This window comes from Strongylocentrotus purpuratus, unplaced genomic scaffold (assembly GCF_000002235.5).
Source record: "Strongylocentrotus purpuratus isolate Spur 01 unplaced genomic scaffold, Spur_5.0 spur5_scaffold_16, whole genome shotgun sequence".
Lineage (NCBI taxonomy): Eukaryota > Metazoa > Echinodermata > Echinoidea > Camarodonta > Strongylocentrotidae > Strongylocentrotus > Strongylocentrotus purpuratus.
This window is the reverse complement of record NW_022145601.1, coordinates 28,570,097-28,592,858: the sequence shown is the minus strand read 5'-3', so window position 1 is coordinate 28,592,858 and position 22,762 is coordinate 28,570,097. Positions and strand designations below refer to the sequence as shown.

Below are 22,762 nucleotides of genomic sequence, written 5' to 3'. Positions count from 1 at the left end.
TGCCAATTAATATAAACTCATACAAATCCAAGTGTAAAAAGTCAAATTCATATTTCTCTTGGAACTGGGTGGCTCCTGTACTAAGCCTACAGGAATTAATCAACAGAATCAGTAACGACACAAGACAGCTTGCACCATCGAAACAGCAGAAAGATATTTTTGCCAATTTTTGTTTTAATTCTGTCCAAGTAGTATCTGCATCTAGAATGCTCAGTGTCGGATCGTTAAATCAAAATCGTAATCTTTCTTGACTGATATGCAAATTTATGCAGATTTCTTACGAAATATTTGAATGCCTTCAACTGTCCCCCCCCCCCTCCTACTTGGTTTTTCTTACATGACAAAAAATATAAGACTCCTATATATTCCAACTGATACTGATACTGTGTGAAGCTAGATATAAAAGATATTCCACAATTAACATACACAAGTTTGCAAACTAGACCAGGCAATATTGATAATGAATTAATAAATATGCTACAGAGAATATAATTCCCCTAAGGACCTGAGAGAATAAGCAATCACTTTCTGTGGGCATATACAGTTTCCTGAGCTATTTTGCAAAAGATTTGCTTCATGGCGGGCATAGGCCTACACAAGCCTGATAAACGTACAGGACTATGTATGCATTTAACAGTGCATTTATCACGTTCAAAACACCTCTCCCGATATTCGTCGACTTTGCTCTTAAACTTTTGACCCGGCCAGGCCCGACCATGTGATCCAGGGAGGTATAGAGCTAGGAAGAGGGTACGGGGAAGAGTCCAAAGGATACTGATATGAGGTAGAGATTAGTAGCTTTCAGGCAAGGCAAGGTCTTAAAGATTAAATTGAAATCTGGTCATGTGATTGCAATGTAAAAGACATCATGATAGGCCTATAGAAAGAACTGGATGAGGTTGATAATGTAGCACATTACTTTAAGTGTGTATTATGAGCTTTGAGAATCATCAAAATGATTCAACGCATGACCTACGGTAGTCTTGCTGAAAATAGGATACAGTCAAAAGCACTGCACACAGATATGGGGTTATGGGACTACACATACATATGACATCTGAATTTGGTCCAAAGATTTAAGTTTTTGTGTTAGTTTATATGTTATATTTGAAATACATGTATGAGGGCATTTAAGGGAAATCTTCATCATGTGACATTTCTACAATGAAATTCTTTTATATTTAGGAACGAAAAGATTAGGAAAGCTCACATATTTCATTTTCACGTAACCAGAATTCCACTGTATCTTTAAAGGTTTTAGGGCTAGGGGCTCGTACTCTTTGCTAATAACCTGAGTAAATATACAGGATTTGATTACCCGCTGACCTGGGAGATAGCACAAGAGGGAGGATGAGAGATTGGAGATGGTAAGAAAGGAAGATACAAGATAGGAAAGATAGAGGGATAGGCAACACCTACTACTGCAACTGTGTACATGTACCGGTAGTACTTTCTAATGTAATACTCAGCTAGAATGGAGAAAACAAATTACTTTTTTTACATTAATTCAACAGAAAATCGTAAATACGATTTAAATTCACAGATCAATGAATGGAAAAGTTCTTGGATTTACAGTTGTATTAGGGTCCTATTGTCTATTTGAAAAAATACTGTACCATTTTCTGTAGCTATATGTACATGTAGAGAGTATAAATTATGGTAATATTTCCATTAGCATACAGAAAAGAGACTATAAAAGAGACAGCTACAACAAATTTACCCTACTGGAATAATTGTGATCTTGCAGGGGAGCTATATAGGAAGCACATCACGAGAACGACAGCTGTGCACCCATCATTGTTACCCTCTCGGGCTCCTAAATCAATATCGGCACGCGAAGCTTTGACGAAAAGAGGATTACGGCATAAAACTGGATCCCGCTCTCAGTGCGCAGAAAAGGCATGTCTTCACTATCTCGAGATTGCCAAATATCCAGCTATTTGAACTATCCCGATCAAAACTATCCAGCTAATTTGCGTCTTCATTAGACCGAAGTAGGAAATTAGCTGGATAGTTGGTCGGGATAATATCCCAAGATATCTTGGTCTAGTTTGCAAAATATCCCACTATTTCCGAACTAGCGGGATAGTTTGCGACCGTCTTCATTAGACCGAAGTACAGAGTCAAATATCCCGATCCCATCATGCACAACGATTTCCATTTTTCCGTGTTTACTAGTTGTACTAGCGCGCGCACATGCGATCTATACCGCTCATCGCGCTCGTACAACTAGTAAACACAGAAAACCGGAAATCGTTGTGCATGATGGGATCGGAATATTTGACTCCGTACTTCGCTCCAATGAAGACGGTCGCAAACTATCCCAAACTATCCCGCTAGTTCGGAAATAGTGGGGTATTTTGCAAACTAGACCGAGATATCTTGGGATATTATCCCGACCAACTATCCAGCTAATTTGCTAAGTACTTCGGTCTAATGAAGACGCAAATTAGCTGGATAGTTTGCGATCAGGATAGTTCAAATAGCTGGATATTTGGCAATCTCGAGATAGTGAAGACACGCCTATAGAGTGGCCAATTTCTCGCCTCGCGTTCATAACCTGCATGCGCTCTGTTATTTTATTTCGTTATTCTGCGATTGGAGAGCATGTTTATTGATTTGCCCTGTTCCATCCCCCCCACTTATTATCTTCCCTTGGTGTTCATGAAAGTGTTTATGAAAGTGTTTATGACAGTGGTTATGAGAGTGGTTTGTTCCATGTATTGGTATGTTATGGTATGAAATCTTCAGATATTAACTACTGACAGACGGGAGGGTACTTTCTTGCTCACGACAAGCAATAAACATCCTACAGAAGCTGAGATGGAATTTGGTCACGGTGCATATCATGATACATACAGCTACTTGCAACAATTTTCATGCTTATTACAAATTTGGCGATATGAGCTTGAATGAATCATTGTGATATAACATTAAAATGAAGAGAAGGCAATGACGTTAACTTGTAATTGTCAATTACTTATGATCTTGATTGCTTGTTATTTGAGAATGTATAATGAATTGTATGAAAATAAGTGATTTGACTAGACTCATCGAAACATCATCATTAAAACAATGTATAATCTATCAAAGATAATAAGATACTGATCCACGTTTTGATGGTCATTAAAAACAGAATAATGGCTTCAAATGATGTAAACTAAATAGATATGTTAACAGTGAAAGAAAAATGTCATTGCAATCTTGAATACTTCATTTAAAGCCAATGATGCTGCTCATTTCAAACAAGCCTTGATCCGCAAAACTTTGTCTTTGATCTTTAAATGTATAAATTAATGTCCACAAAAGCATAATTTGAATAATATTTTGATTTGATATATTATATGAAGATTTGTCAAAATTTAAGCTCAAGCAGAAAATAAAAAGGTTTTATTTTGGAGATGGGAGTTTCTGTTTTCAATCAACAAAATTGTTGAGGTATTATTTAATCATCTATATGAACCCAGTTCACACGACAGGACCTGATGCTAACATTCCTGTACTCTTGATATTAGGCATGGATCTTATACCTAGTCCATACGATAGGACTACAACAGTAGGTCCCATACAATTCTTATGTAACAAGGAACATAAATGATTCCATGATATTCTGGGCAAGTAAATTATTTCAAAAAAATATGATTGTAATGTGCTTGTTTCTCTAAACTCTTCATTCAATGAATGACTGAGAGCTGTCAGCCTGTTGTGGGGGATTTTTTGTGGGGGGGGGGGGGGAGACAAAGAAATTAAGTTGCATTGTCATGCCCCATCAGACTACAACATCACACAAGCACAGAACTCCAGTATTGATCATTTGTAATCCCCATTATTGCCATCAGAACAACTGACTTTTAAAATCAATTGATTATGTCTGCTTTAAAAGCAAGCTACTCAATAGCCATCTGGCACGTGCCAGCACTCGCTCTTTTCTCATTTAAAGCTTTGTTGCTTGGTTTGTGGATTTCAACTTCCTAACCTAATGAGAAGTAGAAAGGACGCTACAGAGTGTTACTTATCTCCTTTTGACACTCAAGTATCACACCACAATCTCACTATAGGTAATGAGAGCTAGGAGGGCTTTAACTCTGTGGTAAAAGTACGTTGTATACGACTTATCACCCTTCTAGCTCCCAGCATACATGTATTCTCTTTTGAGAGCCAGAAGGGCATTAACCTGTGTAAAAGTGTTTCAGTTAAAGGGAAATCCAACCTTGATAGCAAACTAGAATAAATCAGAAAAATCAGAAAAGCATACCGATGAAAGTTTGAATTAAATCGGACAAATAATTAGAGTTATGATTTTTTAAAAGTTGCAATCACTATAGATATGGGCTCTTTGAATTGGCTGAATTAATAATGTCTATGTGATGTAGTGGCGTACAACTTTCCTATTTGCTCCAATACACAAAAGGACTAAAATTTCAACTTTTCATAAATTTGTTAAGTCCATTGGATGACTTGGAATGGTCTTTTCTTTTTTAAGGACCTGTAATAATGTACCGTACTCTCCATGAAATATTTTGAGTAGTGCCCTTGAGGGTGAAGGCACTTCGGAGAAAAACAGAAATAACTTATATTTTTGTACATGACAAAGGGGAGAGTAATCCATCACTACGTCACAATCCACAGACAAAATTTCTGATTTTATATTCACCTACTGTAGCTGTAGTAATCTCATATTTCAAACCCTCATGACTTCCTTAATATTGGTCCGATTTATTTCAAATTTTGCCATTCTGTTTTCTGATTTTTCTGCTTTCATTCAAATGAACTTATTAGAAGGGTCAGATTGCCCTTTAATGTTCTTCTGGCTCTCAGCACATGGTACATCTAGTCTGTTAAGAGCCAGAAGGGCATTAAGTCATAATTTTGAACACTCCTTTCTGTCACTCAACAGACCATATGCTCCATGATCAATATCGAAAATGGCAGGAATATTAAAGCTTAGATTACAAGGTTTGATGCTGATTTTCTATTCTTATCTACCCCCTCCCCTTCCCCCTCCCCTTCCCCCTTCCTTCCTTTCCCCTCCTTTTCCCTTTCAATACCTAAAATGGAAGACTATTCACCTCTCAGGATGGTGGAGTGAAGGAGGAAAGGAAAACTAGATTGAGAGGAAGAAGGCAGGGTAGAAAGGTGACTTGCAAATGAAACAAAAAGTAATACAAATAAATAAATCACTATATGATAATAAACAAATAAAAATAATAAGAAGAAAAACTGCAAAGGGATGGAGAAGAAAATGTCAAATGAAATGTCACAAAGCACCATGTTTCTCAGTGAGACATGTTAGATACCGGTAAAGTAAACCTGTCTATATAGATAACTTGTTGAGCCTCCCTTGGGGGTCTTTTTAGACAGGTAATATACTTTGGTCGTAGCAACCTACTGCTCCTAAGTATATGAATTTATCTATGTACCTACATGTACACATCTACATTCTGCAATGGACTTCCCTCTTTATCAACAATTGTTTCAACAAAAATTGACTGATGAGCTTCGGCTAACTAACACTCTCACTCCACTCAATCAATGGTTCATAGAGAGGACCCTAGCTAAGATCTTCTTCCCAAATCCCCTTCATCCAAGCGTCCAAGCCAGAAAATCAATATCACACCTAAGCTTGATGAGATCGGGGCACGGGGAAAATTACAAAGAGAGTACCAACCAGCGAAGGTTAATTTGGGATTTGAGCGCATCAAGATTTCTTAAAGGTGGTCCTGATCCTTAGTGGGGAAGAAAATAAAATACTAAAAAATATTTCAGTTCTTCTAAATAGTACATAATGTAGGAAATATACAAATATTGAATATTGTAGGAACAATTTTTTTTTAAAGCTGCTAATGATCAAACCCTTTGAAAAGTACCAACATGAAAATGCATGCATGGGGAAAATATGTGTGTATGTTAAACATATATATACATTGTAGGTAGCCTCATTTGTCTGTGCTTTAACATTTAGATGTATCAGCTATTTAAATTCCAATCACAATCTTTGTAAAGATATCACTTGTTCAAATTTTTCAAATTATAAGTATAATTTTATAAGTATTTTAAATTTGTTGGATTCTGTGATTCTATTCAAGAAGTGCTTAAAAATGCAAGTACCAATATATTCCCAGCATACAAACGACAATCATTCAATGTAAAATCTTACATTTCAATTTAATTAAAATCTCCAAACAAGTCACAAGCTCAATAAGGGCTGAATTTCAGCATTCTTATTAAAAAATACTGCAGCTAATCTCAATGCATGGGGTCAATTTTCAAACGAAGTTGGTTGAATTGGAAGTGCATGCTAAGTTTTAAAGCTCAATGCATTTTTATCTTAGTATCAAAGGGAAAGACAACTCTCATATCAAATACAAATTGGCAATTCAGCTACATACCTTACCAGGGTATGTTACAGAGTTGACATTTTGAGTTTGATCAATTACAACTTTAAAAATTCATAACTTCCCTATTTCTTATCAGATTTTCTTCAAGTTTTCACTGGTCAGTTTTTCTCAGTTGTCTGCTTTTATCAAAACCTACTTAATTATATGTGGATGGACATCCCCTTTAAAGCCTCCTTCGCTCATGAATAAGATGATAAGAGAGCATCTATTCAAGTTACTTTCGGTCGAGCTTTCGAAAGAGGGTAATGAGGATACTTTGGTATGGATAAAATGCCAGTCGGTCTGTAATGCACAATTATTGGCAGACAGCGTGGCTACCCGGCACACATAAAGCCGCTGCAGATATTGAATATTTGATTGGGGAAGAGGTGAGAGATCTGGGGACGGAAGGGGGAGGTCGAGAGATGGTGTGAAGGAGAGATGGGAGCAAGTGAAGCAAGAGTGAGAGAGGACATGTGCATAACAGCATGATTAAAGAATATTTGAAAAAAATCCATGTTCACAGTGTACATGGGAGCAAAAAGCAATATATAGAACTGGGGGAATGCCATCTGAGCTCTCGGAATGTTTTTTAAAAAAAGCTTCGGGTTGACGCCATTATAAAATCAGCTTTAAAAAAAAAAATCTACAGGTTCAAAAAAGAATTTCCCAATGGCTGCTGTGATATGTAGAATGTTGTATTGTAGGGAGAGGAGAGGGGAAGATACAACGTGCACTCAAATGAAGAACAACCCATGTAAAACAGAATGTAATCTCAGAGGAAAAGTTGGGTTAAAAGTTGGATTTTTGTTTTCATAGTAAAAATAACTGAATTATTAGAGTTCTATTAATTTTAATGTCAATTCCCATCACATTAAAATGCATTACTGATTTACAGATGCAAAATGAGTTTACCATGAACTAAAATTCTTTCACACAAATGGTTTATTATAATTTGATTCATTGCTTGTATAAGGTCAAGCCTACAGGGTAGAGTCTATAGAGACTCTGTGAGTGTAAAGGGATACAACTTTATTATATTGTAAAGGAAATTATGAGAGAGGAGAAATGAGAAAAGAACAAATCAAATAAGAATGTGGGTAAAACAGAGTAAGTGGCATGACCTACATGAAAAGGCCTCCATGTAGATACATATAAGAAACAGAGAGAAAGAGAGAGAGAGAGAGAGAGAGAGAGAGAGAGGGGGAGGGAGAGAGAGAGGGAGAGAAAGAGAGAGAGAGAGAGAGAGAGAGAGAGAGAAGAGGGGGGGGGGAGGGGGGGAGAGAGAGAGGGGGATAGGTTGGACTAATGAGATGGAAAAAAAGATTGTAAGAAGTATAAAGAGTGGGCAGATTTCACAGAAATGATCCATATCCAAACAAATTGATAATAATAACAATAATTGTATTTAAATAGCGCTTTTGCCAACTATGAACATTCATCTAAATGTGTCTGTAAATGTGTGTAATTTCAGGATCACAAATACTTAATTATGATAAAATCATTTACGCCCTTAAATATCAGAAGCGGGTTTGAAAAATAATGACAAAATGATTATTATTCATTTATAAAAAAATTGTCTCTACCATGGAAAAATATGAAGCCAATCATCATTCTCCTTGAGGTGCAAAGCCTCAAAATAATTTATGTACATAAGGGGGAGATGCTGACGTGGACCTTTCTGTGGAATCACCCATACCAAATGTATAATCTCAAAGAGTCAAATAGAAAGAAATTTAGATAATATCAAGAAACCTGCTTGAAGCTCATTGATAAGTATAAAAATTAGGCCACTGGCCGCCACCTTTGGTTTGTTGATTCAGTGGATTTTATAACAAGTAGCTATGTCCAAGATAGAGCAATTCATTCTTGTGTAATCTACAGAGTCATGGATATGCAGGTGACATGTATTATGTAAATTGCTCTTTAGGAGACTGGTAATTCTTCAACACTTGGGGGAGCTGTTTAAATTCTATATTATTGCAATCCAAAGTTTCTAATTTCTGATCATTCTAGTTCAAAATTACCAAGAAATGGAACAGTTTATTGGAAAACAATCTCTGCTCTGACATTTATGATAAATACAAAGATTCATTTCATAAAGCTTAAAGCCCCACTGTCCTACATTTATATATGTATCTCCTAGAAGATATTAATCTATGCACACTGTCTACCATTAAACTCTCAACTGAAGATGATTCCATATAATTATGCAGATGTGTGATTTGTAAATGTTTTATTTTTCGACTGTATAATTTTTCTGATTTTTTTTTTTTTTACATACATGTAATTTTTGCAATAGAAATAGGTACCAGCATAAAGAATCACTGCTTCTACTCACAGTATGCTATACAAACTCTCAATGCTGTATGCTAGTATTTGTCATATTTTACAAGGCCCTGATAGAAATAAATTTTAGCAGCTAGGCTGGAAAATGGCAAATAAAATCATTTCGTACCTTGTTTGTAAGGCCAATTATTCTTCCTGGGTGACTCACCTGTGTGCTTTATTAATGGTAGCTATTTTATTTTACAGACCAGGGGGTGTTTCATAAAGACTAAGATTGACTTTAAGTTGGACATAACTATGGCAGGCCGTTCATACCACTGGTTGCTCTCACCATTTACTGGCATTGGTCTCTCAAGGGATGTACAAATCATGGTCACAAATCTACAGCATTTACATTTTTTGATAAATCAAAATTGAAGGAAAAAATATTAACTTAAGATCATAATGGTTAGAGCGAACAGTGGCATGAATGGACTGCCATAGTTAAGTCCAACTCAAAGTCAATCTTAGTTTTTGTGAAACACAGCCCTGGCCAGTTCATCGGATACAATTGTGATGTAAAGATATAGACCGGTAGTGGTAAAATTGCAGTTTAAGGGTTTTTGGTGCAAAATATTCATGCAATATTGTTTAAATATTGCCTTCAGAGGTTAATATGGCGATACTTCAACCTAAATTTGCAAAAATGCAGAAATATATATCCAAATGTTCAATGTTGAAGTGCACTCACGATATCTATCCAGGGCGGATTGATATGATAATTTACCAAATATATCATTTAGTAGGCGGTATTTCCTGGCAAAATTTGTATCATCACGTATTAGTCAAAACACATGATTGGTAATAAAAGCTTCCATTTCATTTTTTTTTTAGAGGGGGGGGGGGGGGGTGTTTCCAGAACTGGTCTTTACCTTCAAGTATCATTTTCTTTTCATTACTCCTCCATCGTTGAGACTTGAGATAGAGCATAGGTAGGCCCTTTTCAGGGCCAACTTACCCTGTCCAAAGATTATGTTGTGTAGCCGCAAACAATCCTCAATCCATCATCTTTGGGAAGCCTTCAAATATTACATGCTATCTTTCTATCATTTTCTTTTCATTATGTTTCCATCTCTTACCCATTAAAGGCAGCTTTGATGGGTATCATTCCATCTTCTTCTGCTGCCATCATGCTTTCCCCGGGCATGTGGACTGCTCGTCGTTCCCGGCTGACAGAACAGACTACTTCTGGGACAAGCTGACAGGTCTCTTGAACGCACGCTCACAAAGTCTGGAGATGAGGCTACTGATTACACCTGGGTTAGAGAAATAAAGAGAGAATGAAGACGGAATTAGCATATGGCATTACCCTGGCATTTTATGGAAATTATTAATACATTTTACACCAAGTATTGCTGGTATGACTCCAGCAGAATTTTCGCGCGCTTTATTCCTTTAGCTTCCGCTCATAAATATTGTCTGATTTCAGTTTCTGTTCATTCTTGCAATTTACTCCAATGAGTACAAGACAAAAAAGTTTTAGTATGTCTGTATTTATTGCTATTCTTTGATTTTGTTGTATCAAATAAATATCTGGCAAGTCGAGACAGGGGTCTGAAGAAAAGATTAAAAAGAAAACAATAAACTTGCCCCAGTTTTGTTGGATAAAAGAACAAATTGGGATGGTCCAGTTTGCAAATTCAAGAACACTTGACAATCATAAACTTTAGAGTTAGATGTAGAGTGCATCACAAACTGCTATTAAAAAAAACGTTACATATATTGATTTTGCAGACCATGTAGTAACACTTTCAATATTGAAATTGAATAATAACCTACAAAATAGCCAGTTTGGCTGGCATTTCTCTACAAATCAAGTAATGACTAATAATAATGACTTTGACCAATATCACGCCTCTCTTATCCAAATATTGAATGGTGAAGTTAAACTGATTGAAATTTATTAAGAAACCTTAATTATTATTGATTCTCCTGGAGTTATTTGCTCATTGTAAACTTCAACTTGAAATGCAAGATTATTTATTTTATTGTCTCTGTATGTACAAACATTTTGACCTCTTCTTAATATGTTTCATACATGTGTTTGTTCTAAATTATCTACTTTGCTGATAAAAAAAGTCTTGGGAGATTTGTTCTGAATTCAAAAATCTAATCAATATACGGTATGAATATATTTTATGGTGTACTCTGGAATGCATGTATCAGATAGATTGACAAAATCAAAACAAAACAGTACTATGTATCTGTCATACTTTGACAAGGAAAGCTTTTCATGAATAAAATTTTGTAGTGAAATCAATCTAATCACAATCTGTTTATTTACAATTAAATTTATAAATACATTTGAAGGCATCATTCTTTGTCAGAGATAAAGATTATGTTCTGACCTTTTCTTATGTTTAATACATGTGTGTATGTTCGTAAAATTACATTCTTCTACCTTGAAGGCCCATTCAGTAAGGGGGAGGTACTAAATTACAACAAAACAATTACATATTATTTACTTTTGTTGTGATTATGTCAATCTACCGGATATATGCATTCCAGAGTACACCATATATTCATACAGTACCTAATACCTATGTATTGAAGTGTTTATATGAAGGCCGATGGAATAAAAGGGAGGTCCTAAATTACAATTACAAAGCAAGAGGTAATTAAGTAGAAGTTTGTTTTGTGTTGTTTAATGTAAGTAAAGTATGTATGTATAGTAATACCAATATCATATACAGACGTGTGTGCACATGGTGTACATGTACAACAAATTTACAGAAGGCTAAATAAAAGTTACTGCTAGTTTCTTGTACCCTTCTCCATGCTTCATTTTCAAATCCCGCCTTAATATTTTATACTTTTGTTCTGAAATTAAATCAATAATCAGATAATGTATTGATCATAATTCAATTGTACATTGGTTGCAGCCTCTGTAGTAGATGTTCACATGAATTTTAATTAACAAACATATGTTGAAATTGAACCAATAACATTTTTGTGTACGGAAAAATATCAAATATCAAATAAACATGGAACCCCTGCTTATTACTGAAAAATCCAGACTAGAAATTAGGGATCAATTTTTGCTTGACTCGAGGTTTAAGTGTACATGTAAAAATGTACATGCATGTAGTTGGTATACTGTGCAAAAAAATGTACATGTTGGCCTAGACAATAATCTCTACCATATCCCACAGGCACAGAACAGACAAAACACTTTGCAAATTGAAAGGTACATGTACATGTAAATCATATCCTATGACAAATCTATTCTCACACAACCACTCCATACATTCATGGGCACATGGTAAACAGTCAATAATCACATCAATAAATAAAAACAATATTACCATAAACAGGGTTCCGTATTCAATATCCAATGCTGAGCAACATAGAATTCTTCATACCGGTAAGTATGAATGAGAAAATCCAAACTTACACTTTAGCACACTCTAACGTTCAGTCCAACAAAGTATTATACGTGTAGGTTTACATGAAAATGCCATAAGAGAAAGATTTAAGTCTATAAATTCCTCAGGATGACCAATCGACCGAAGAGCGAACCCAGCCTACAATCCTTGCGGATGGAATAAGAGGTAAACAAAGCAAATAAGAAAACACCCTAATTGTTCACACAATATACACAGAGACTATATTGTGTTCTGTTCATTATTTGCTCCATTCAATAACACATGCATGACTCACTGTGCTTTTGTATTGGAATGCACTGATACTAGTACCTGTTTTGAATGGTGCACAGTGGCATACCTTAGCCTTTGAAGTGTGATGGGGGAAATGTATCACATTTGTACGGAATGCGATGTATTTGTACCTTATGAATGTATCATATACAGGAAGTGCTATAAATTTACTACATTTACAATGTGGTGTTCTGATTTATGATATTTCTGTCTGTCTGAATTTCCCTCGATCTTCCCCTCCACATCTCTCTCATTCTCATTCTCCATCTCCCCCCCCCCCTTTTTCCCTCTCTCTCTCTCTCTCTCTCCCTCCCTAACTCTCCCTCTCTCTCAATTGTGCATCTAAACTCTAATTCACAAAATACAGGCCTACAGCACAGATCTGCATTAGTCACTTTAGCAAAGCTCTTTATCAGTCTCTCTTTTCAAACTTCTAAATCTATCCAACCTTGCCTAAATACAAACCTATAATACACAGGCCAACAGCGTAGGCAAAGACTTGCCCATTGTTGTCAAACTGATTTCCTGTTGTTCCCCATTCCACAAAAGAAAAAGAAATGTCTATCAAAAATTAATCAGAACAGCTACATGTAGGAAACACAAATGCCCATCAAACTTTAATAATACCAAAGAAAGCAGTATTTAGTCATAACTTACTTTACAGTAGGCCTATACATGTATATACATGTATATATACACTCCATGACAACTAAACAAACCTGGCAATGCATACCTTGTCAATACACCATAAACACGCTGCTCTACAGACCGTCCTACTCCAGACATCCAACTGTTAGACAATAGTGAATTGCAATAAACTGATATTTTTCCTCGCATTCCATGGAATTTACAAACCACCAATGGCAATGGAGTGAGTAATTCTTCCATGCCCCTTATTCATCTATTGGAACAAGAAAGCAATCAAAATCCAAAGAATGTCTCTGAAAGTAACTGAGATTCAAAAAAATTCTAATCTTAAATGACTAATAGCAAAGAAGCACATCATATTGTTGAATTAGTTATTACTTCATTAGGCAAAATGATTTTTAAAGATGAACTTGAAAAATGTGTCTACAAAATATAGATTCATAAGTACGATGTTCATATAATATAAAGATGAACTTGACAAATGTGTCAACAAAATATAGATAACTTATAAGTACGATGTTCATATAATATATATTGGGCAATATACATGTACTTGTTTTAAAAAAAAACTATACCCCAAATCTCATTTCTTTTGCACAGACTTAGTAGCCTACAACTTACATGTACAAATACCTTTTGTACCGGTAGGCTCTATAATACCTGTTTAGGCCTCCATATCAATCACGTAGACATGTAGGCCCCTACATGATACTACATGAACATGTTTGTTAAACATTAGTCATAATGTTTACAAGCGTATCAGTGTATTCAAGGGTACATTCACATTAAACGGTATATACATGTATACATGGGTTTGTATATAACAATGCAGGCCCATACATGTTTGAATGCATGCTGTTGAACTTTATTCCAATACTTTTTTTTGGGGGGGGGTGGGGGGGGGGGTTAATTTTTAATTTTCTTCCTTATAAGTATAGCTCTAGTGTACTCGAATGTATTGTAAATGTTATGTCATACTATGATTTGAAACAAGCTATTGTATGCTGTCAGAGGTGCATTGATTCTGTCTGATCTGAATCTTAAACCTCTCATTTGAGTGCCAAGTGAATGAACCACCATTCCATGATGGATCCCTTCATGTAGGTCGTTATACCGGTATTAAAAAAAAAATCTTTAGAGTAAAGGACATCCCTGCAAGGAAACATGGTTTCTAACATTGGAACAGTGAATCTGAACATGCTGTGTGTGTCTTGAATCCAGAGTGTAAACTGAAGTCTACCATTACCAGGTACCCAAGTCAAAGACTGGAAACACAATGGATACAACAATAAACCTTGAAGAAAGAGGCACAAAGAGAGGGTGTCTATTTACTTCTGTTGGGTCAAAGTCGTTCCTTCTAAAGAAAACAGAGAGTTTGAGAACCCTCCATGGTTAAAGGGAAAGTCTACCCTGTTGATTTTAACAGAAGCAGTACAATAAGAGGAACCGCTTGGTCAGTCAAAGTTTGAGAAAAATATGATCACAAAAAAAAGTTATGAATTTTAGAAGTGATCAAATTGGCAACTCTGTGACATATCTTCCAAAGTTCCGTCCCATTTGCTATGTACTAAATAAATTCATGAATGACTATTTTCCCAAAGTATGATTTTCAATCATATACGTGCACCCTTAATATAATTATTGCAAATATGTTTCTATACAACCCCTGTATGGAGCAAATCTATTCTGTCATCAATAACTAAACAAAGTAAGTTATATGAAATTCATGTACACAGCGAATTGGAGAGGACCTTACAAGATAAGTCACAGAGTTGCCAATTTGTGTTTTACTGATGAAAACTTTCATAACTTTCATATTTTCAATTGGATGTTACTCAAACTTTCACTGACCTGATCCTCTCATTTTTCTGCTATCAAAATCAACTTAATATCAAGGGTGGACTTCCCCTTTAAACCTTAGAGTTATTCAGTTTCTAAGGTAATGCAGAAGAAGTCAATCTTATTATGTCAAACAGACAAGGTTCTAGATAATCACACAATAAGCAATAAAATTAAGTACATGTACATGTACAGGTAGGCCTATCAAGCAAAAAGTAATTTCGCAACATATGCACATCAAACAAAGTGATCATTTATGGCAAGCTCCTAATGGCAATATGCAATGTACAAGGACATTTACATAGTAAATTTCATGTAATATACATACTGGTATTACACATACTATTTCAAGGCACAGATAAAATATGGCTCTAGAGAATGAAGTGCTCTTTGCCTCTTGTCTCTAGCACAGCATGGCTACTGGGTGCATGTGTTTAGTTCATCACATGTTGTCATAAATCGCATCACTCAACTCATTAATTATCTCAATAAGCTTCCAGCTTTCCTTAACCTTGGTTATCAGCTTGGTTACCCAGTACCCCTTTCCCATCACCCCTTAACTTTCCCCCGAACTTGACTCCAATCAAAATGCGGCTTATGCCCCCATCCCCCACCATTTGCAACCTCTCTAATTTCATACAAGGTCTATCTAAAATACTACAGATCCACGAACATAAGAAAATGTACAAGTTCATAGACTTGTAACTTTGGCTGTAAAAAGAATTCTGATGATGCTGGAAGTACAAACTGAAAACTTAGGAGTGCTCCTGCATCTGTCTACAGATCAAACAGATGCTTATTAAAGGCTTGTGCTGAATCATTCTCTACGTCGAAACAGACCACTTTTTGTTACAAGTCACCTAATTGTCAAAATAATCAATATTCAAATAATGTATGTATGTGGGTCAACACTTAGACCAGTACTGAAAGAAAAACTATTTTCTGAAAGAGAAGTCATGAGCCACTCTATCACTATTGTCTACAAAACAAAGTAGGAACATTTTCATGACCGACCATTTCTGCAGGTTTCTTGCTCACTTTGAGAATGAACCCGAGAATAAACCGGAGAATGAGCTGGAGAATGAACCTGAGAATGAACCCGAGAATGAACCCGAGAATGAACCTAAAGACAAGACCTGATGTGAACAGCCCTAATGAACAGAGATACAAGTGAAGGCCTGCATGGGAAGCTAGCTTGTCCATGCTCTATAGGCGCATCTTCATTATCTTGAGATTGCCAAATAGCCCGCTATTTCTGATTTGGTAAATAATCCTGAAGTAACAAATCGCGTCTTCACTATCTTGAGATTCGACCTCAAAACTTGAAACTCGACCTTGAGAAATTAGCTCGAGATATTTTGCTCAGCGTTAGCACGTATTGCGAATCTTTGGTCTAGTGAAGACGCGCGGGACAAAAAGCTGGATATTTTGCCAAATAGTGGGATATTTTGCAAACTATCCCAAGATATCTTGGGATGCAATCCTGACCAAATATCCTTCTAATTGCTACTTCGGTCTGATGAAGATTAGCTAGATAGTTTGCGATCGGGATAGTTAAAAAAGCTGGATATTTGGCAATCTCGAGATAGTGAAGACAGGCCTTATGCAAGCGTATCAAGGTGTGTTTTTGCTGTCAAATTGGCCAAAATTTGGCCAGTCTCATATTTTGCAACATGATACTGTCCCACTCGCGCACGGAAATGAAAGAATTACTCCATTAAATTAGAAGGGCTTGGTCCAATGAGAGAGATGCCAACTAATTTTTCTCGTACAGCTGCTCGCTTGCCATGCCTAATGCCTTATGCTATAATACTTGATTCAAAATGTTTGAGATTTGCAACATGGTACATACATGTACATGTATGTATACAAGGATTTTCCACAATGTGGATGATATCGATGATTGAACTGTTATTTAAACTGATTGTGAAAGTAACGTTCTTTGATAGTTATTTATCAAGAGCAAGAAAGCAATTTGGTTGAATAGATATATTATGGATAGCACATCATTATAATAATAATAATAATAGTTCATTCTTTTATAGCACATTTCAGGACCACAGGCCCTCTCAAAAAGCTTTACAGATATATTATTTATAGGTCCTCTAAACATAAAAGACCCTCTTGTATCATGCATTTTGAAAAATTGAAATTTTAATCATGTTGAAATAAATGGGAAAGTAGTCTGGCACCCTATCACAGTGACACTACCGATTCACCCAATCTGAAATGCCCATAATGTACGTACAGTGATTACAACTTTAAAAAAATTCATAACTTTCTTTTTCGGGGTGAGATTTAATTCAAACCTTCACCAATCTGCTTCTCTGAATTTTTTCTGCTCTCTTTTAGAGTATAGTAATTGTCTGTTTAAGTTGAACTTCCCTTTAAGTTACAATGTATCAAGTAACCTATGAGAATGCAGGTCATTAGTACCAACACAATACTTCCAGTTCAGTCTACATCATATCTGGATTTAACTTTTGTCACTTCAATACACGCTAGTAGGCTCAAAGACAGAAATAGAAAAAGGGTGTATACATAAACATGCACATAGGCCTATTAAAAAGAATGCTGAAATCTTTTACCTTGATCTTCATTATCTTCATGAAGTACAAACGAATTGGCATCTTTTAGCGTTTTAGCCCAACACAAAACTGACATGTATCCATTGCTACACGCACCATGCACAAGCATAAAAATACATGCATGTACAGATATCTGTAAATGCTACATTGCTAAAAAGGGAAGTATACTTTCAGGTAAGAGGAGGGTATGTACATGCTGTGTGCATATTAGCCATTCCGGCAGAATCAAATTCCATAAATTGACTTACATACTCCCGAAGCAAGCAAAAAAATGACATAAATGAATACCCCAGGCAATAACCAAGCTTACATCACACGTTCATAAGGCTACTCACCGAGTTTGTCTACAGAAAGCACAATTTGGGCCAAACTCTCTAGAGCGTCTAGGATTAAGCCAGCCTGCGTTACGGCATTTTGTTATTTTATTGGACGCACCAAATTTATTTACAGCGAGATGTCATTTTGAGAGAGTGTGCGGGAGAGTATTGATTGCATCTTGGGGCCAAATTTGAAACGGAAGGCAATATAGATAATGATAAAGGACAACGAGGGGGTACATGTACCTCGTGGGTTCAGCGTCGAGCCGAAATGGTGTTTCGCCCAAACTGCCGCGGGATACAAAGCCAGAGATAAGAGGAAGGTTCCGCAATGCCGTTATACCTCAAGGAATTGTTGTCCAATTAAATTGACAGAGTGATATTACAGTTTACAATGTAAATAGACTACATGTATCCAGGCGCCACTATTTACTCCTCAGGGTTTACAAGTCACTAGGAAACACTATTTAGTACACATACATCTACAGTGAACAACTATAATTTTGGTACACTTTGCCTTAATATTGTTTTGAGTATATAAACATGTAGCTTTGCATAATGTATTTTAAAAAAAGGGGGTGGGGTAATATGCAATTAATATTACATAGACATAGGACGAGCTGGAGTGCAAAGGAAAATGATACATGCGATGTTGATTAGGCAGTTGAAGTTCATGGGTCACATTACATGTAAAGAAGGCCTAAAGAATCTAGCTTTGATGGGAAAAATTGTGTGAAGAAGGAATAGGGGAGGAAGGAGGATACTTTGGATGGACAGTCTGCAGAAATTGTTGTAAGAGAGAGGAGTGAATGAACTGGGAGTGGTACTAATATACTGTTTTCACACTGGCAATATTTTGCTTAACCCCGTACTATAGGTGGGGTTAAGGGGGGGTCTTAGCCCCACCTATAGTACGGGGTTAAGCCTATTCCACTTTCTGTTCAGACTGGTTTTTACCAAAGTGGGCTAAAGTTGGCTAACCCCACCTATAGTACGGGGTTAACTAACCCTGCAAAATAGCAGGGCTAACTCCGCAATTGTGGTGCTAACTCCTGCTAACCCCGCAATTGCGGTGCTAAGCAAATGAATGAGAACAGAAACAAAAAATAGTCCGGTACTACGCAATGGAGCGTATCACAGCTGGCCAGATGCGAAGTATGTCCAATCATAACATTAACGATATCTGGGGTTAACGAAATGCAGTGAGAACAGCGGGAATTTTCTTATTCCGGAATAGGCGCTAGTACGGGACTAAAAACAGCGGGTGTGAAAAGCCAAAAAAATAGTCCGGGGTTAAGGATAGTACGGGGCTAAGCAAAGTACGGGGTTAAGCAAAACCAGTGTGAAAAGAGTAATAGAGAAGGCTAGGAACCGAGGTTGTGGAACAGGATGATCGCCAAAGTCAATCGATATGGCACTAATACTGTTTTCACACTGGCAATATTTTGCTTAACCCCGTACTATAGGTGGGGTTAAGGGGGGTCTTAGCCCCAGCTATAGTACGGGGTTAAGCCTATTCCACTTTCTGTTCAGACTGGTTTTGACCAAAGTGGGCTAAAGTTGGCTAACCCCACCTATAGTACGGGGTTAACTAACCCTGCAAAATAGCAGGGCTAACTCCGCAATTGTGGTGCTAACTCCTGCTAACCCCGCAATTGCGGTGCTAAGCAAATGAATGAGAACAGAAACGAAAAATAGTCCGGTACTACGCAATGGAGCATATCGCAGCTGACCAGATGCGAAGTATGTCCAATCATAACATACACGATATCAGGGGTTAACGAAATGCAGTGAGAACAGCGGGAATTTTCTTATTCCGGAATAGGTGCTAGTACGGAACTAAAAACAGCGAGTGTGAAAAGCCAAAAAATAGTGCGGGGTTAAGGATAGTACAGGGCTAAGCAAAGTACGGGGTTAAGCAAAACCAGTGTGAAAAGAGTCTTAGAGAGAGAGAAAGAGACATAAACACTGTAGGAATGATTTGATTGATATTAAGGCCACATTTGTTTGCACTGTATAAGCCACTTTGGAGAGCCATCTGTGTGTAGGCAGATAATGGTCCTTCGTACAAAAAATGTAAAACGCATCGTGATGACTGCTGGATACATGTTCATGAAAGTTATGTAATCATTATTAATTTATCATAATAATAATAATGATAACAACAATAATAGCTAAATTTATATTTTGCACATAACCTCCCAAGGGGATGCTTATGGTGCTTACAAAGGTAAGGTGCTAAAAACATTCAGGGATTAAATTCCTACAAGGTAACCACTTACCAGACATGGGTGGAGAGTGGCAAATGTAGATTGTCTTACATAAGGACATTAGTGCAGCACCGTGACTTAAACCATGAACCACATGATATATGGTGCGGTACAAATCCTCTAGACCATGACACCTCTTTAAGCACTGGCTGTACATGCTACAATACGCGGTTAGCAGGTGGAAGTATTTTTTTCAAGAAATGGTATTCATAAAGCACCTTCATCACCCTGTCAGTGATTATTCTGAAATGCACAAAGTGGGATGTCTCCATGTCTAAATGATCTGTGGATGTTGGGGGCCATTCGTACAAGTACTGTCTTCGAGGTGGCCAACACTAAGTGTCATATACATGTACTGTAGTCCTAGCTGTGTGCTATCACGAGTAAGCTCAAGATCTGCTATTTTGAAGGTTGGCATTTCGAATGTGTATCGGATAAGCCCTCTGCACTATGAATTATTCATCTTGATCGATTCTCTCATCACTGTATATGCGCGTGCTTGGCACACCACATAAAGAATATGTGTTTCTGCATCAAGACATCCTAAAGAGGACAAGAAATTAAACATTCATAGTCACATGCAATATCAACGCATTTAGCCCATCTTTTCTGAGTATCGGCTTTCTTAAAGTACTGGTATATATTATGACATGCATGACGTAGTTTTTCATCAACATTGCCAAATCTTTCTGTGATATCAGGTTCTTTCAAAGAGCCAACATGTCAAAATAGGGCGGAGCTTACATGTATATCCTATTCATTTTTTGGGTATCTGCTTATGGTCGCTTTCATCTACAAGTTTTAAAGTGTCTATTAAGGTTGGTTACCACATTAGTTAGAAACTTATCGTCTGCTAAGAGGCAGAAGGGCACTAAAGCTCATCTAAAGTTCTGGTAGCAAAATGATACTGGAAAGAAACATGCTAAATAAATTCTTAAGGTGTTCTCCTTGTATAAAAATACAAGATCATTTGGTACTCTATCCATGATTTCTGGTGAATTCTAGTGCGAATATCTGCAACAAATGCTAGATAACGGCTATACACTCCCAAAGCAAGGAATCTTCCACCCATAATTTTTTAAATTTTAAATCAACATTTCCTTTAATCCCTTTGAAAGCCTGGCTTATGGTTAAAGATAAAGACCAGTTATAGTCATGCGATTGCATTGTTAAAGAAACGCTGTGGAAACGATCAGAAAAGGTTGATCATCTAGCATATAAGTATTGTTGTGTACTGCAAGGTTTTGGAATCATCAAAATGATAAGAAATTTGGCCCAGTCTTCGTAAAGTTACAAGCACTGTACACAGAAAGATGTATATGGGACTACACGAATACGTGGCGTAAAAATCCTATCCCAGATTTTTACATGCCATATTTAAAATATGAAGGCATTTGAAGAGCCATGCTTTTCAGGGTTTATCTCTCACATACCAATAGATAAACTAATTTACCAAATATATCAATTAGTAGGCGGTTTCCCGGCACAATTTTTATCATCATGTATTAGTCAAAACATATTCTTTCACATGATTGGTAATAAGAGCTTCCATTTCCTTTTTTGAAATAGGGGTGTTTCCAATACTGGTGTTTACCTTTAAACACCTTGGAAAAGCTATGACCTGGAGCAAAGCACTGAAGAGGAACCAGAGTATGGAAGGCTGATCATGGAAACTCCATGCTCACACTTCTCCTGTGAAAGTAATTAAAGATGGCACGTTAATGTGTTTCCCAAGCCACCGCATCCTTCCGACATATGCATTCTGACTTGAAACAAGGCTAATTACCTTACTTGATCATTTATAGGTTATCTTAACCCATCGGTATCTATATATACAGTCATTATATTACTACTATTCTTACTTCTCAAGGAAATATTGCTTTGTTGAAGAAGTAGAAGGAGTTCTAAGAGAAGAGAAGGAGAAGGAGAAGGAGGAGATCGAAGGAGAAGAAGTTGAAAGGAGGAGGAGGGAATGAAAAGCAAAACGAGAAGAAGTAAGAGAAGGAGGTGGAGGAGGAGGACAAAGAGAGAGAAGAAGAAGAAGAGGTGAGGAGGAGGAGGAGAAGAAAGAAAGAGGAGGAAGAGAAATAAAGAGAAGAAAAGGAACTACTAGACTGTAATTCATCACTGCTGCCGAATAAGGTGATCTGCAGAAGATCTCAAATGAAGAAGAAATGATTGCCAGATGGCAGCTGATCAACAAGCGCTCACAGTCAGTAAGAGGAGCTGAAGTTCCCCCTCACATTTGAATGACGGAAGTTCCCTATAGATTTTCTACACAAAGTTCTGAGCATTATGTCTGGACCCCATCTTATAAAAAGTTATAAATCCTCCAATCAGTAGCCAGTTTGCAGTCTCCTATCTCTAATGTTTATAGTTACGTTTGATATTAATCGCACATAAGATGCGATTAATATCAACATTTTTATAAGATGGGGCCGGCCCAGGATAAAAAACTTGGGGTCTTGGATAAGACTTATAGGTAAGAACCCATGGTGCTTTATATAAAGAAGATGAAAAGCAGTACGACACTGTTAATATGAATTTTCAAAATGATTAATTTTCCCATAGGCTTTGTACACAATTTAAATGCAATAACTACATAAGATCTGGGCATAAGACTAATTGTCAGAGTAAAATGGGAAATTTGTTCTTATTTTATTTGTTTTCCTATTTTCAAGGTCATCTAGACATTAGAGGGCGTTAGTGATAGAAAATATTTCGCTTGTCTGAATATAT

At 36.7% G+C, this 22,762-nt stretch overlaps 1 protein-coding gene across 4 annotated transcripts in view; it reads right to left on the bottom strand.

The window, feature by feature from the left end:
* The window catches only part of LOC581257 (protein kinase C iota type), a 91,299-nt gene that overhangs the window by 49,515 nt on the left and 19,022 nt on the right, over positions 1-22,762 (bottom strand). Inside the window, exons 1-2 of one of the 4 annotated variants that reach the window (XM_011684540.2) lie at positions 12,100-12,218; positions 9,785-9,961 (exon numbers count right to left, since the gene is read on the bottom strand). In XM_011684540.2, the coding sequence (XP_011682842.2) occupies positions 9,785-9,852 (68 nt within the window). In that variant the 5' untranslated portion in view covers positions 9,853-9,961; positions 12,100-12,218. Of the gene's footprint in view, positions 1-9,784; positions 9,962-12,010; positions 12,030-12,099; positions 12,219-22,762 lie in introns of those variants that run through there. The other 3 variants (XM_030987237.1, XM_011684541.2, XM_011684538.2) reach the window with 3 other exon arrangements.